Consider the following 15,444-nt stretch of genomic DNA (forward strand, 5'->3'; position numbering starts at 1 on the left):
GAGAGCACATACTTGTCGGCCCTCCAACAAGTACCATCAAACTGTTCTCTTATCCCCCTGATATCAGCAGAGGGCTTCAGGAGACCGTTACTCAACCAGAGAAACACACCAACAACTCTCTCAAGGGTTTCTGTGAATGATCCCAATCCTATCAACAGCCTCTTGACTTTAGAGCAGCCACTAAATGCAGTTATTTTCAACTTTCTTTTCACAGTTTCTGCTCTAATGAAACACACAGCACGAAGGCATGTTGTTTTGGTGCAGATTTAGAGGCGTTAGTTTCATTAAATAACTAATATTAGTGCAGCTGTAGCTTAGTTTGTAGGGATTTGGCTTGGGAACTAATGGGTGGCTGAGGTACCAAAGTTTGGAGGTTGTACTGTTTGCTGGAGAGGTGCCACTTCACCTCCTGATTACTTCTCAGGCTGCTCATTTATAAACTTAGCATGGAAAGTAACTAAATTTGTCTTTGTCAGATTATTTATTTGTTGTACCAATGCTTCTTTGCAATATGTCTTATACATTTGAGAGTACCAGAAGCTCAACACAAGCAAAAACAGAATAAGCTGTTTGGCATTAGCAGTAAAGATTTGTTAATTTTGTTACGTTTGCAGTGACACCTATGGCAGGGATCTGTACTTTTTTTTGATAAAGACAGCGTTTCCCATGAGCACTTTCACCCACCCATTATAAGGATGAGACGTGGTTTTGAAAGCAAGCAATCGTCTTTTTAACACTACTTTTATTTGGTCAAGACAACTTTTTTGCAGGATGCAAAGTGATGAGTATTAATTTTTAGTTACATAGCGATATTATTTGAAATGTGAAGCTAACTTATTGAACTTACCGTATTTTCCGCACTACAAGGCGCTTCAGAGTATAAGGCGCACCTTCAATGACTGGCCTATTTGAAAACTGTTTTCATATATAGGGCGCACCGCATTACAAGGCACATAGAATAGAAGCTACAGTAGTGGCTGGGGTTGCATTATGCATCCACTAGATGGAGCTGAGCTATAGGGAATGTCAACAAAACAGTCAGATAAGACAGTCAAACTCAGGCTACATCCACACGGAGCCGCACATTTTCCTATCCAACTATTTTCTGTGCCGTTTTCAAAAAAAGTGCGCTGTAAAGACATAGCCGTGTCTGCCGTCCACAAAAGCCGTTTCCAGAGATCAGTTCAAGTGCCAGACCTTTGGGGGGCGCTGTATTTCTCTAACAATAAACAAGAGAAGAAGCCCAGGCCAGCCTGTGAGCTAATGTTAGCACTTAGCAGAATTCCTCTTTACAGGTTCTTACTGCTTACAGCTGTTACTCCGGCGACGCCCCCTGACTACAGTAGCCATGATTAGCCAATATCGATCCATATATAAGGCGCATCGGATTATAAGGCACACTGTCGGCTTTTGAGAAAACTGAAGGCTTTTAGGTGCGCCTTGTAGTGCGGAAAATATGGTAGCTCATACAGTACTAAGTAGGGATGCACAATATATTGGTATCGATATTGATATTGGCCAATGTTGGTCTTTTTTTTTACATATTAACATCTGCCGATATATAAAAGTGGGCCGACATTAACTTATTAGCTAAACACCAAAACTATCTAAGAAGAGTGGAATCTCTTCCTTTTATGTCTCTCTTCCTGTTTTCAATCCAAAAAAAACAGACAAAACATACTTATTTGGTCGCGTGCATCTCAGGCGCTCCTTCCTTTGATCCTCTCCATGGTCATCTTTTCTCACAATCGCACTGCTCTTTCTCTCTGAACTACCTCAACAAATCATCACAGATGGTCTTTTTTCTGTAACAATATTGGTTTTGGTAAATATTGGTTATGGGCCATAACAGAAATTTCAATATCGGTACAGGCCAAAATTTTCATATCGGAGTATCCCTAGTATGAAGTAAACTGTTTTGGCTTCCAACTATATACGGTTTGTTACCGAGAAGCATTGTTACAACAAAATACTTATCAACCAAACACAAATTTCCTTACTTCATATTTTAAGTTCATGTTGTCCACTAACTGACATGATCAGATTGTGTTACAGGTTTCTGTTTGTGCACATGGGGGTGTAAGTTTCAGCCTTTATTTGTGTAGAAAGATCAATAACAGAGTGAGAAAAAGTGTATTGTCTTCTGTTTTCCTGCTTCCACAAATTATTTCATTATTGACAGACATCCATTACAGCAACCAAAGACGTGTATGAGGAATGCTAAACTCTTGCATTTCAGATGCAATTCTGAGCTCAATGAACCCATCCTCTATAGCTATATAACTTCAGTTTTTCCAGGTTGAAATGTCTTCTTTCATTCAAAGTAATCAAATGGATAGTTCTCCTTTAACACATGAAGGTATGACTTTAAAGTAAGAAGAAGTTTCATGCATTAATTCATCATGTTGGCATGAAGGCCAAGGCCAGAAAAAGTCTTTCAGTCATACAAAGCATTCCTTCTTTAATCTCTCTCTGGTGTTGGGTTTTGATAAAATTCCTTTCATCGAGTTTATATCAGGAAGAATGGGAACAAAACCTTCTTTTCGAGCTACTCTGTAGCAGTCGCTTTCCAAAGCACAGAAACCCAGAGGGAGAAGTTAACACTAAGAAAAACATTGTGGCAAAAATCTATGCAATCTGGCACTTTCAAAAGGGTAATAAATCAGGGAGCAGTGTATAAAATAAGACAGAAATTTAACATGAAATGAATCATTTGGAATCAACATCATAGGAGCGTAGATACAGCTCGCAGCACCTACTGCCAGCGAGAACCCCCCCTGCAGATTAATTAATGCAAATCTTGACATTATCTGTAGCAGCATCCTGAAACTACAGCAGTGAGACCACTTCCTCCAGACACTCCTGACACACACCCATTATTTCTCAATTGCCTTTTATCCCATCACTTCTCTCCACAATGTCCCTGCAGTTACAGGTAATTCTCCCTTTTCATGTCATTGTCACCTCCACACCTATTGTCCACAGCAGATATCCTTTTCTACCTGTTCTTTCCAAATCATTTAGCAAGCTGTTCAGTGTCCTTTTATCCACCCTCCTATTACACTTTATATACCGTAATGCACCATTCTCTTAATGCTTTCTGTTATATTGTCTTTCAATACATAGTTAGAGAATCATCCTTTTCCAAACATCAGCAGCTGCAGCTGATTTCAACAATACAAACCAAAAAATTGTCATAAGTCTGTTTTGCTGAGCCGTCCATGTTACTTTTAACTGACTAAGTACATAAGAGTTTTAATTCCTTTTTAGATTCAGTATGTGAAGCTGTTAAGACTCCTGATAAAATCTCTCAGGCAAAAACAAAGATATCACTTAAGTGTGGTGGCCCTGTAGTGCAAAACACGTCTAGAGAAAAGACAACACAGCAACAAATAAACACAAATAAACACACAAAAAAGAGAACATGCCAATGAAGAAAGAATTGAGAAACAAAAAAGGGAAGACAGAAAAGGTAGGTACCTGCTGACTGGCATCATTGGTGATTGGACAAAGGCATGACTGTTTTTTATATGGAAGAAAAAAAAAATCTTCTTTACTGAATTTTTTTGTGTATTTCCTTTTGGTGGTGGTGTCTTTGTTAATTTATTTTCTTGTGGGGAATTTTTGTTTTGTTTCTGTTTTTGACCTCTACTATCATAGTTTGTCTTTCATTGTTGCATTCTACTTTCTGATGTTGTGGTCTCTTTCTTGTTGATGTCCTGTAAAATTTTTTGTTGTTGGTTTGTTTTGTTTTTAAATTGTCATGTTTTACACTTCAGGGGCACTCTACTTTTTCTGTTTTCCAGAAATAAATGGTTTAACTTTGCTTACTCAGATATCCTTAATGTTAGCCTAAGTGCTTTTTGATCAGAATGACAAGAGACAGACAAATAGCTTCTAGGTGTTCATGAACAGCCTTTTCTCGGTGGCTTAATCAGCAGATAAATGTCATCATCACACAATGCATTAAACAGTCATTATTTCTTCACTGATAGTCGTGAGGTTTAAAAAACTTTTATGAAAGGTCAAACAAGTACAGAATATTAGAGCCATCTCTAGGGGGAAAAAATCACTGGTCTGCCACTCCAGTGAAAGTGTGATTTTCTTGTTTGTCGCTACACACACAGGTCAGGGAGGAGAAGGACAGTGAGTGAAGCGTCTGTAACCTTTGGATAGAAACCTGAAAGCCTGATTAACAAGTAGCCTCCTCCATTTCCACAGTGACAACAAAACAAGGTAATTTTGACCTTGTGCTCACTGGGAGTACAGCCAAAAGTGTGTGTAAATATTAACCAAGGATCTATACATGACAGAGGTTGGTCACAAAAGTCTCTGGATGAGCCTCAAGTCTAGAGAAGAGGAGACATTCTAAACTTATGTTTAAGTTAACTTTTCAGAGCTGTTCTGGATATTAAAGCCAGAATGTTGAAGTGTCTGTGTTTGTAGTTAATATGAATGTTATTTATGTAGTCTACAAACTGTTAAATTCTTTGTTGACTGCCAGTGTTTTATGATCGACTGACTGGAGGACAGCGCCATGTTTATAAAAGCTTTAATAAAGAACGCCTGCAAGTTACTGCAGACTTTTATCTAACTTGAATATGATTATAAAAGGATGGCACTTGTTAGTGGAAATAATTCTCTAACCACCAAGTTGATTTATTAGGGAGCCCAACATTGTTTTTAGTAATAGCTTTTTAAATTCAGTCCCAGTCTTTTATTGAATCATGAGCTTACCTTGTCTGAGTAGATGACTGTGGTGTGCAACAAATTCTTTCCTCTTTTTGTTCAAATAGACCTTGCAGCGTAAAAAGACTGAATCTACAGCTTGGTCTTCTGTGATGAGAGAATATCAAAGGTCATTGTCAGCTTTGTATTTAAAATACAAAATAGTTTTTGGATTAGCAAAGAGGGGTTCAAGTAAGGGTTAAAATGTTAATATATTTGAAAAGCTGGGAAAGTGTTGAGGGTTTGGTTCTTTATTAATTTCACCTGGTCAAATAAAGTTGTTACTTTGTGCTACGTTAATGAAAAGCTTAATCAAAACAAGTCCGGAATTATGTTTCAACCCCTGACAACATTCTCTAAAAATTAATCTTTCAACATAACTACAGGGAAATAATTCTAACCCAAGTACCAAGGATTTATAAGCATCCTTTGTTTAAGTTTTTTTCCTCAACCGATAAATTCCTCACAGCTAGAACAAAAAGTCCAGGTGAGAATCAGAGCATAACGTTGTTAACATTATGGCCTGCACCGGGAGTGCGCACTGATAACAAGGCAATTAGAAGATAGGCTGCTTTTACATCCTGACCAATTACATGCCCCATTAGGAATAACAAACATGCGCCTGTGTATCTACTCCTCAGTTATCTTAAACACTTTCTATTCTCTGCAGTGTCATTCATTTGACAAACACACATGTATGGATGGGGTGCGAAAAAAGCATATACATAAAAAAAAACAGATAGAGAATAAACGTGTCTCTCAGGGTTAAATTTCATTCAAAAGTTTGATCTAAATTTTTCAGGATCACTGAATCAGCTCTTACAACGAGATGCAATAAAGAAGCTGGCAACTGTCTAACAGGCTGTAACCATGAGCTGCTTAAGACTGACACAACTTCTTGTAGTAAAGTAATAAGCCCGGGGACCTGGTGTAAGATTAACCTCAAGAAAAGAAGCTGTTGGCATCACACACCGCTGATGACATTGTTATGACAGCTCTGGTGCACACACTGGAAACAAATAACCACAGAGATTTGTGAGTTACACTGACATCATGGTCATTCATGTTAGACAGTATGTATTGATAGTTGATCCACAGAATTATGTGCTCAACTGTCCTCCTCCACTGTTGTCCTGATGGCTGTCATTCCAGTGAATTCCGTAGATGAAGTCTCCCACAGTTATGGTCCCACACCTGAGCAGCGTCATGATTTTTGTTTTGCACTGGTGTGAGACTTAAACTGGAGTGGACAGAGTTGGCAGCAGGCTGGCATCCTGTCTGTTCTTCCTGTCACATTGTGCGTGGTGAGCTGACAGATTTTTCACCCATCAGACGCAGCATCTAACACTCACTGAGGTGGCTGAGCCGGTGTCTGTTAGTGAATCTATAGCCAGATGACAGCACAGAGTCGATAGATGCACATCCACAAAAACTCAGGTCCTGCTTTTTAAGACAGCTTTAAAGAGGGGGTATTGTGTATTTTTTAAGGATTGGACTATCCCTCTGGTTATCTTGTGGTTTCTTTATGTAATTAACAGCTTTAAAAAAAATCCTTAGTTCTATCTTACTGGTGTCAGAAAACTCTTAATTCAGCCTCTGCCTGAAACACTTTGTTCTAGCTGCCGTCTCTTTAAGGCTCCCTGCTCCACAAACCCCCGTCCCTCTGATTGTCCAGACCCTTAGGGGCCTGTTGGAGCAGAGCTATGGGCAGCCCTTGGTGTTTGAGGTCCATCCCTCCAATGAGTCATGAACCAATTAGGAGATACTTGTGATGACCTCATCATCAGGAGGCCTCACAGAGATCTTAAAAAGATACTGTGCTAATTTAAGAACAGACCATTTAAGCAGTTTACAGACAGATTTCAGGATTTCTACAACGTACAGATATAGCTATACAGCGTACAGATATAGATATATATTTTTAATATTTTTATCATGGGACATTCATACTACCTCTACTGTGTGGTTCAGTGCAATATTTCTTCCTCTATTTTATATGACAGATTTTTCTAATATCTAACAGTGCAATACACTTTGTATATTTTATCTTTATATTATTTATTCTGGCACTTAAGTATTTCATATTTTTTATTCACTAATTTATGGATATATCACTGTGTGTTGTTATAAATCCCAGAGGCCATTGCAACGAAATTTCATTCCATGTGCACTGCTGTGTTATTTGCGTAATGACAATAAAGGAAGTCTAAGTCTAAGTCTAGCTGTTTAAGACTAGCATCCAGCATTGTTTCTCTACATCCATGTTTTAAATATGGGAAGGCACAATACCCTCTCTTTAAATATTGGAAATACTTTGTTCTTTCAGAAGGAATTTCTTATTCTGAACAAAAACATCAAAGTTAGTGCAATGTGTTTTACAGTCATCCATCAAATTGTTTGCAGCTGTAAAAAATGATACAAGTTTAATTTGCATTACTTGAGGAGGCGTATTTGTTGATCTGCAACGTTTGCACAATCCATCCTACTCTGAAGACCTCTTGGTTCAGAGCTCTGTGGGGCACCACTACCTTCCCACCTACACGACTGTGACTATAGTTTGCATCAGGGTCAGTTCAACCAAGCTAAATATGGAAATGGTTATCTGTGTAGGAGGAAGGTCAAGATAACCTCACAGAATTTTGAAGCGAATGGACATATTTATTATCAATGGAAAGACAGTGGGTTTCAGAAAGAAGCAGGATTTTTTAACTCAGTGATATATGTAAGAAGTAGCTACTGTTTCACATTTAAATCCTCCAAAATCTCTCCACAATGTATGGTACTTATGTGCAGAGATTTGCACTAGATGCTGGAGTACAATTGGATGTCTGATACCAGCAAATGAAAACAGTTTTGTAGTTTTTGAAGCTTCCAGTTTCCACTAACTGGCTCTTGTATATGTAGGCAGATTGACTCCCTACATAAAAGATATTTAAAGCAGTGTTTCCATTAATAATTCCATGAATAATACAAAAGGCGGATTTGTTCTCAAAGATGGCGTTGGGGGGTAAACAGATCAATATCTGATTAAGCTGCTCAGAGTACTGCTTTTTCCAAACCCTGTCACATTCAGGAAATCAGCACCCAAACCTTTCCCTTCCTGGATAATAAACATGAGACACTCTTACTTTTTAGAAGTCTCAAACATTTGGGAGTTGTTTTTGCCATGACTTGCCCAGTAGGGTAAGAGTTTATTATTTCAATCAGAGACTGTCTTATGCAGTGACAAATTTCATTAACAATGTCAGTAATTAAGGGATTGCCAAAGCCCCTGCTGTGATGTTTAATAATATTATTAGGGAAGCAATTAAAGTGATGTGTCTCACACTTCAGGCAGGGAATGGAAAATGTCAGCATATTAAGGAGAGAGTGTTATATGTGCTTGAAACCAGTTGATCTGTGTCAGACCTGAGACATATTGTTGCCTATCTTCGTTGACCTCGCTGCAGCAGATCGCACAGCAGATGCTGTTTGTGTGGAACAGCCATGCATTTTCATACACACCAGGTGCTGCTTGTCATCATGCATAATCAGATTCAGACTGGCTTACAGCACAGTGTGACGACAGTCTGGCATTAGAGAGCCGCCGTGTTTCAACAGAAACGTTATGAAAGAACAGTTAGCACAGTGGGTTATTTCAACTTTCTTACCCCCCAGCAGTTTGGACTGACAGTTGACAAACTCTGGTTTCCGTGCCGAGCAGTAGCGCTGGCAGGTGTGGTGGAGAATCTGGATGAAGGTGCACTTCTCTCCTGCTGATCCGGCGACCCACTGGTCAAAAGCATTTTCAAATGTCAGGTCGAACTCTGGACTATCCTTGGAGAGGACACCGGGTGGGGAAAGAGACAAGAAAAGACAAACTCTTTGTCAGACAGCGATGATAACTCACATTTTCTCCTTGCAGTCTGACTTACTTAAATAGCAGAAATAATAAAATAAAGACACATACTTTGTTTGGATCAATGCCGTTGACCTGCCGTAGCTGGTCAATTGTCCAATGTGATCTTTTGGCGAAGGCAGTGGATCCTTGGAACTGCTTCACCTTGGTGATAGATAGTTGGGATGGTTTCTTGTTTGTCACTGTGGAAACAAAGACACAGAAACGCCCGATAAGAATGTTGCAACAGATATTTTCTATACCAGTGACATTCAAGTGTATCAGAATTTTAAAGTGGCCTGTTGGCTATTAATATTCCAGCTTGGAGACAACAGCAATGAATGCACACGCATGAAACTGGTCTTTATACTTATCCTGACAATTTGTGAGTAATTCTACATACAGAATATGAGTTTAGCTTTCACAGCCACCTCAAAAACATTTTCCGACCCATTGCTTTGAAGAGCGCAAACACTTGCTTAAATCGTTCCTGTCAAAATATAAATTGCTCCGTAGTTTTACACTTTGCTGAACACAACTCATTTCTCTCCCACCGCAGTGTTGGCTAAATCAGAGCAGGTAACAAACAACACTACATCCCAGCATCAACAACTCTGAGAAAGAACTATTGGACGTAATGACAAGACAATCAAACAAGAACATTGTGCTTTCGCTTGAACTATTAAGGTTGAGTTTTATAAGCAGGTGCAATAACAACCACGCTCGGGTGGTTTCTGATGTTTTTATAAGTCAGAGGGAAGGGAGGGGCTGTGGTTTGTGGATTCTTCAGGGAATTTTTCTGCCTATTTGGATGTGATACCTTGAAAGTGTGTTGGACAGCAAAGGTTACCAAGGTAAAGTCATTTAAGATGCAACAAATAATACATCGTCTAGTCCAGAGGGAGGCAACCTTTTCCATGCCACTTTAAAATACACTTATGTCCAAAGTGCTGATACGTCCTTTCATGAAATAATGTGTAAATGATCTGTTTCTACAGATTTTTGCAGTACTTAAACATGTTTGTGGCAGAGTTCCTCCCTTGTCAGTCTTCCATCACTGTATGTCGCCACAATGGCCAAGCAGAAGTTTGCTGCTGTGATACATTTTCTGCCATTTCACTAGCACCACTTCCCACAGTTGTTGCTGATTCTGCGCATTATTGTAACTTTATTTAGCGGTCCATCAAATAAAACATTAGCAGTCAAAAGGAAAGTCGCCCTTCTGTATTCCAAGTGGCTATGCAGTGAGAAATGGTATAACTTCCTCTCGTTTCCGGTTTTTTTAACAGTACAGAACATTTTGACTGCGTTGCTCTATTTAGCATGATTTGCTTACACTGTTTTTACAAATTCTAATTTGTCTGTCTTATCTCAGAAGTCTTTTTGTTTTTGGTTTAAAAAAGAATTGGACACTTGATGTCCTACATACCACACTTTCACAGCGAAGGGTGAATACCCTCTGATCTCCTCTAGCAATAAATCCATAATCTCTTGTCCAACTATTTTGGAACAACGATTGGAACGTGGTTTGCTAGCCATGACATCACCTCTAAATAGATGGGACTGGGAGCTAGCCGACTGAACTCCCAAGAGATTTGCGATGACGCACTTGCAACACATGTTCTTGTAACGTCATGATTTAAATTTATTATTTAGCATTATTTGTCAAATTTTTAAGCAAGAACATTTATAGAATAAAATTTGATCATTCTGTTATTATTTATTTGATTTTTGGAGTTTTGTCCTCTATGTCATTGTATTTATTCTCAGCGTGCCAACATAAATTCTCTGCTGTGCCAGCTATGGCACCCGTGCCCTAGGTTGCCTGCCCCTGGTCTAGTCCTTTTTCACACATGCAAATCTCCTTTTTAAATTAGTTTCAGCATGTGTGAAAACCCAAGACTTTTACCTTAACTCTAGATTGCTCAGCATGAATAATATGAATGATATGAATAATCATACAAAAAGATCCCAATTTTCATTTGCCAGTATCAGTTTGTTTACAGTCCTGTTTATCTGGCAGAAATGTCTTCCCACATGATGTTTTGACGCCAATATGGAAAACTCCTCCTACCTGTGCCTGTGTAAACATCCCAAAGGGCTACCCCTCCACACACCAATAAACAGTGGAATAAACGGGGAGTGTTTCAAATTGCGATCATCTGTCCGGCAGAAAATCTCTTGCTTTGAGACGCAGGTGTGAATATCAAAACATCCTGAAATATCAGGAGGATGTGTGACTTCATCTCCTGTGCAGTGATATCATTTTGTCCTCAGCTTGGCCCCAGCAGCATTACAGTACCTTCACCTCTATTCCCATGGATATCTTTGTTTGCATTGCTGAAAGTATGTGTGTGACGGGATACTTGAACCATTTGTACAGCTAATGAGCAACTGACCTGTTTCCACTCTCCCACATTTTGTCATTAAGCGTAATGTTTTGGTCACTTTCACCCTTTTTTCTGTTTTATGACAACACCCCCGCCTGTTGCCATGTTCCTGTACATTTTGACTTGAACCCAGGTTTGATCTGAGAAACCTTCACCACACCTTGATCTGGAAAGGATTTGGAAAACAACGTCAGAGCTGCGTGTTATATCAGGTGATATATTCAGTAAGCACACTCCCTTGAGAGGAGGGATGTTATGTGTATCCATTTAGACAGCTGCAGTTAATAGTGAAGGTCCCGGGTGGATAAGGCAGACGGATACAATGCAGGCAGACATGCTGTCATTCCTTTCACATCTTTTTTCTTTAAACTTATTTTTAATCAAACAGACGGCCACGGCCATGACAAACAAGATGAAGTGAGTGATTGGATCTGTTGTGGGGTCACAGAGGAGGTTAATAAAAGCTTCAAAATCCAGAAAACTTCATAAAGAGGATGACAGCCTGATGTAATGAACAACTGTGTTGAAAGCTTGAAGTTTCAAAACTCAGGTCATCCAATTCACAGCAGGAATAATTCACCGCAGTCGCAGCAGATGATAGAGTTGAGCGTAGAACAACTATTTTTCCTTAACTGATAGAAAGAAAATTGGGTTTTATTTTTCTTCTTTGGTAAGTTGAAGATAGGTAGCTGAAGAGAAATAGGAATTTAACCTATGACTGTCTTCCTCTCAGAGACTGATTTTTTATTCTATCGTAGCTGACCAGAAACACACTGTACTGTATGAGGCTGAAACCTTTTCAGTGCCTTTGAGGGTTTTTGTTTATTTTTTAAAGAGGGGGTATCTTGTTTTATTTTCGGCTTCATACTAGCTTAAAATAATCTATATCTCTAAAATATCCCCATTTCTCTCTCGTTGATTCAGAAAAACCTTTTGTAACCCAGGTCACTATTTTGTAAAGATGAATGTGCATGCTGGGGTTGAGATGTGATAGATTGCCAGCGGTTTGATTCTCATTTATTTGTTCTCGAATTCTGTATTAATTTTGGCGTTATTTGTAGGTCTCGCGATAAAGATGTTAACCAATCACATTCCTGGATCCAGCATGAATCTTTGACTGAACAATACAGCTTGGTCAAAAATATGTTCCATGTTATCAGTTCATGCTGACTTTGTTTTCTCACACTTGTATGTGAATTGTATGGCCTGCCTTTGAAGCAAAAAGGATACACCATACTATAAACAATGTGTAAGTCACAGCCTAGGGAAAGCAAAATGAAAAAGAGGAACAATAGTTTTACAACCTACTGCACCAAGCACTGACGTCACTATCCAGGGTTGTAAATTTTGTGCTGACAGCAGACTGTACAACACAAAAGATGAAAAGAAGCAATAATGTTTATGAATGAGTGCAACCTGGAGCATGAGAGGCTTTGACTGACACTTTCCTGTATTTGCATGCTCATGATCACATCACAAGCTCTGCGGCGAGTCAGCTTTTGAAAAAATCATCACACTGACTCAAAAATTAGCATAACAGCTCCATTATGCTGGGGTTTCTTCCAACACCACGAACGCATACTGAATGATCCTTTGCTGGCACTGGGAGGAGGATTTACTGTATGTTTGCTCATGATCTGGTGGCACTGTTTGACTATTAATCCCACAGATATTACTGAGACCTGACCTCTTGAAAGCACCGCCAAACCTGTGAAAGGAAAACAAGGCCATGGAGCTTTATCGTCAACTCATCAGCACAGAGGTCTTAATCAAAGTGTCAGACGCCTTTGAGCCTCTCCAATCAATTTCATATTCAGGTGTTGACTCCCACCTTGTCTGAGCTGCTCCCCAGCATATTAAACTGTTACTGAAAGTCAGAGAAGCTGGCTTTATTGAAACTGCAATCAAGGACAAGCCTTTGAGAAAATGTTTTCTCAAGTGCTTCAAGTAAAATGAAAGCTGAAGTGGACTGAGTGCAACTGAGAGTGAGTTTGGAGAAAGACCTCCAAATCACAATAATGACAGATGCACTGTTTTTGTGCTTTTTTTCTGGAAGTGATGGAGAATTTGACAGATATAAAAGAAGAAATATGTGTTTGTCATGTGAATGCGACAGATTTGTGTGCAATAAAAAAACATGTTCCTTCTGTTGTCATCGTAATTAAAATTTAAAGCGCTACCTTGTCTGAACCTGAATCATAACTTAATATCAAAGTCAACAGAGTGTTCATCATCATGCTCATTTATTTCAGACATCGAACTAGATCCGTATCTGTTCCACCTGCATCTGTCAACTCACACCAACAGCATGCAGTGTGACTTGAGTCTGCTACAGTAACAAGACTTAAGAGCTCCAATGCTTACTACCCCAATGATGAGTCTCTCCTTATTCATGTTGGGCTTCAAAACCTGAAAGCTGTTGACTCCTGAACTGGCTCCACTCATTTTGTCTGTCTGTTGTTGCATTTAAGTCTACTAGATTTTTATCGTCTTTTAAGTGCCAAACTTCCTGTCCCCCTTGATCTGCTGTGCAAAAATTGATGCATCATCTGGTTACAACAGATGAAGTTTGGCATATCTGATCCAAAGACCTTCTACCTTCCAAAATGAGCTGACAAAGTGGCACTCTGGGGTCTGAAAATATGAGGCAATGAGAAGTGCTAAAAACTGCAGTTCATCGAGTGTCCTCTTGAGACTGGCTCCATAATTACTGGAAGGCACTTGTACCAGCCCGGTAAAAAAAATGACTTCAGCCTAAATACACTGTACGGTAGGGGTGGGCGATATATATCCCGTGCAATATTATCCTAAATGTTGCCTTAATGATGTGCAATTTTAAACTATCGGGTATTACTGTTTTGAAAAAAAAAAAAAAAAACAGACGGTGCATGGATTGCAAAGGAGAGGTGCTTGAAAGTCCTCATTTGCTGAATGCTTGCCTCAGAAGCCAATCAGTCGACAGGGTTCAGTCATGTGACTAAATGGAAACCAAACACTACAGTCGCACATGGAGGAAACATGCAGGAGTCTCCCATCTCAGCGCAGGTCCACGTCCCTTGCCTGGAAATGGTTTGGAGCGAGTGTTGCATCCTTACAGAGTAGGCGCTGGGAGATGTTTCTTGTGGTGTTTTTCCAGCTTCTTGTCCACTATATGGAATGTGCTTGTCTGTGTGCACGTTTGTGTGTCTGTGAACACGTTGGAACGGAGCTTCACCGTGCGTGAAACAGCGCAAAGAGAAATGTGAACGCTGCGATGTACATATGACACCCCATAAGGCTATAGACCTGATTTATGAGAGGTACCTCTAAATTACTTCTGTGTTATATGGAAAATAAATTAACTGGACTTCCAGGGGGTACGGGTGCCTCCTTTGGGGGGGAATGGGCTGCCCCCCTACACAGTGGTAGGGAAAACACTGTCATTGTTAAATTGCCATAGAATATTGTTGGGCAATGTTAAACAGAGATGTATGAAGCACTTTAAAAATAAACAAGAACTATTGTTCTGAAATGCTGTGTCCATCCATAGTTGTCCTCCTGGTTGGCAAGTAGTTTTGTAGTATTTTTTGTTCAATATTGTCAGAATATCGTTATCGGGAAATTTGAAAAAATAATCGAGATATATTTATTTGCCCATATTGCCCACCCCTACTGTACGGTGGGTGAATTTTTTTGTAACTTGGCTGTTTAGCGGATACTAAGATTGTGAGTTCGCCCAATCAGAGGTGCACTTCATCTGACTAACAGACACCTTAAAGATGTCAATGAGGAGGCTTTCAGCCCGCCCCATTTCCAATGTAGCTTCCACTGATCATTAGCTTCAAAACTCTTAATTAGAAACAGATGGGTGATGTCACAGAGAGTAGGTCTATTTATTATACAGTCTATGGGGCTTACACATGAACTTGAAACCTATCAGATCTGGTGCCTTGAAAGAGTAGCGACAGACCAGAGTCAGTTTGTGGTGGAATTTGGCTGAGAGGTAGAATTTGCATAAACAAGTGTTAATTGTTTATACCAAAGGCTATCACCATTCTTAAAGCTGGCACAGGCTAAATTTTATATCTAGTGTCAACTTTTGTTCCTCAATTCAACTGTACTATGGTATACTGTTAGGCTTAACTGCCATCATACCAGACAACAACATCCCACCTCCACTTGTGTATGAAAATGTTTAATATGGCACTCATTAGTCTGAAATGCTAAAAAAAAAAAAAAAAATCAGCCCAGTACATCAACCAGACTGGATCAAAAATGAAAGTACATCCAACCTGCCTTCTCATATGCTTGACTTTCACAAAGCAAACAGAATCTGTGATCACACCCTGAACACAATGTCAAAGCAAAATAAACTTCACAGGAGTGAGCAAACACCACTGGCTGCAGAATATCTAGAAACGAGGAAAGACTACAGAAAGGATGCCAGGGCCATTGTTTCCATTTGGGCCG

The 15,444-nt window shown here is 39.5% G+C and overlaps 1 protein-coding gene across 1 annotated transcript in view; it reads right to left on the minus strand.

Moving 5' to 3' along the window:
* The window catches only part of stxbp6 (syntaxin binding protein 6 (amisyn)), an 84,852-nt gene that overhangs the window by 7,971 nt on the left and 61,437 nt on the right, over window positions 1-15,444 (minus strand). The window contains exons 3-4 of the mRNA XM_074692307.1: window positions 8,678-8,808; window positions 8,379-8,544 (exon numbers count right to left, since the gene is read on the minus strand). Coding sequence (XP_074548408.1) covers window positions 8,379-8,544; window positions 8,678-8,808 — 297 coding nt within the window. The remainder of the gene's footprint in view (window positions 1-8,378; window positions 8,545-8,677; window positions 8,809-15,444) is intronic.

The sequence above is a fragment of the Halichoeres trimaculatus genome, unplaced genomic scaffold (assembly GCF_033239565.1).
Source record: "Halichoeres trimaculatus isolate MK-OKI-2021-1 unplaced genomic scaffold, fHalTri1.1 fHalTri1_scaffold_17, whole genome shotgun sequence".
Lineage (NCBI taxonomy): Eukaryota > Metazoa > Chordata > Actinopteri > Labriformes > Labridae > Halichoeres > Halichoeres trimaculatus.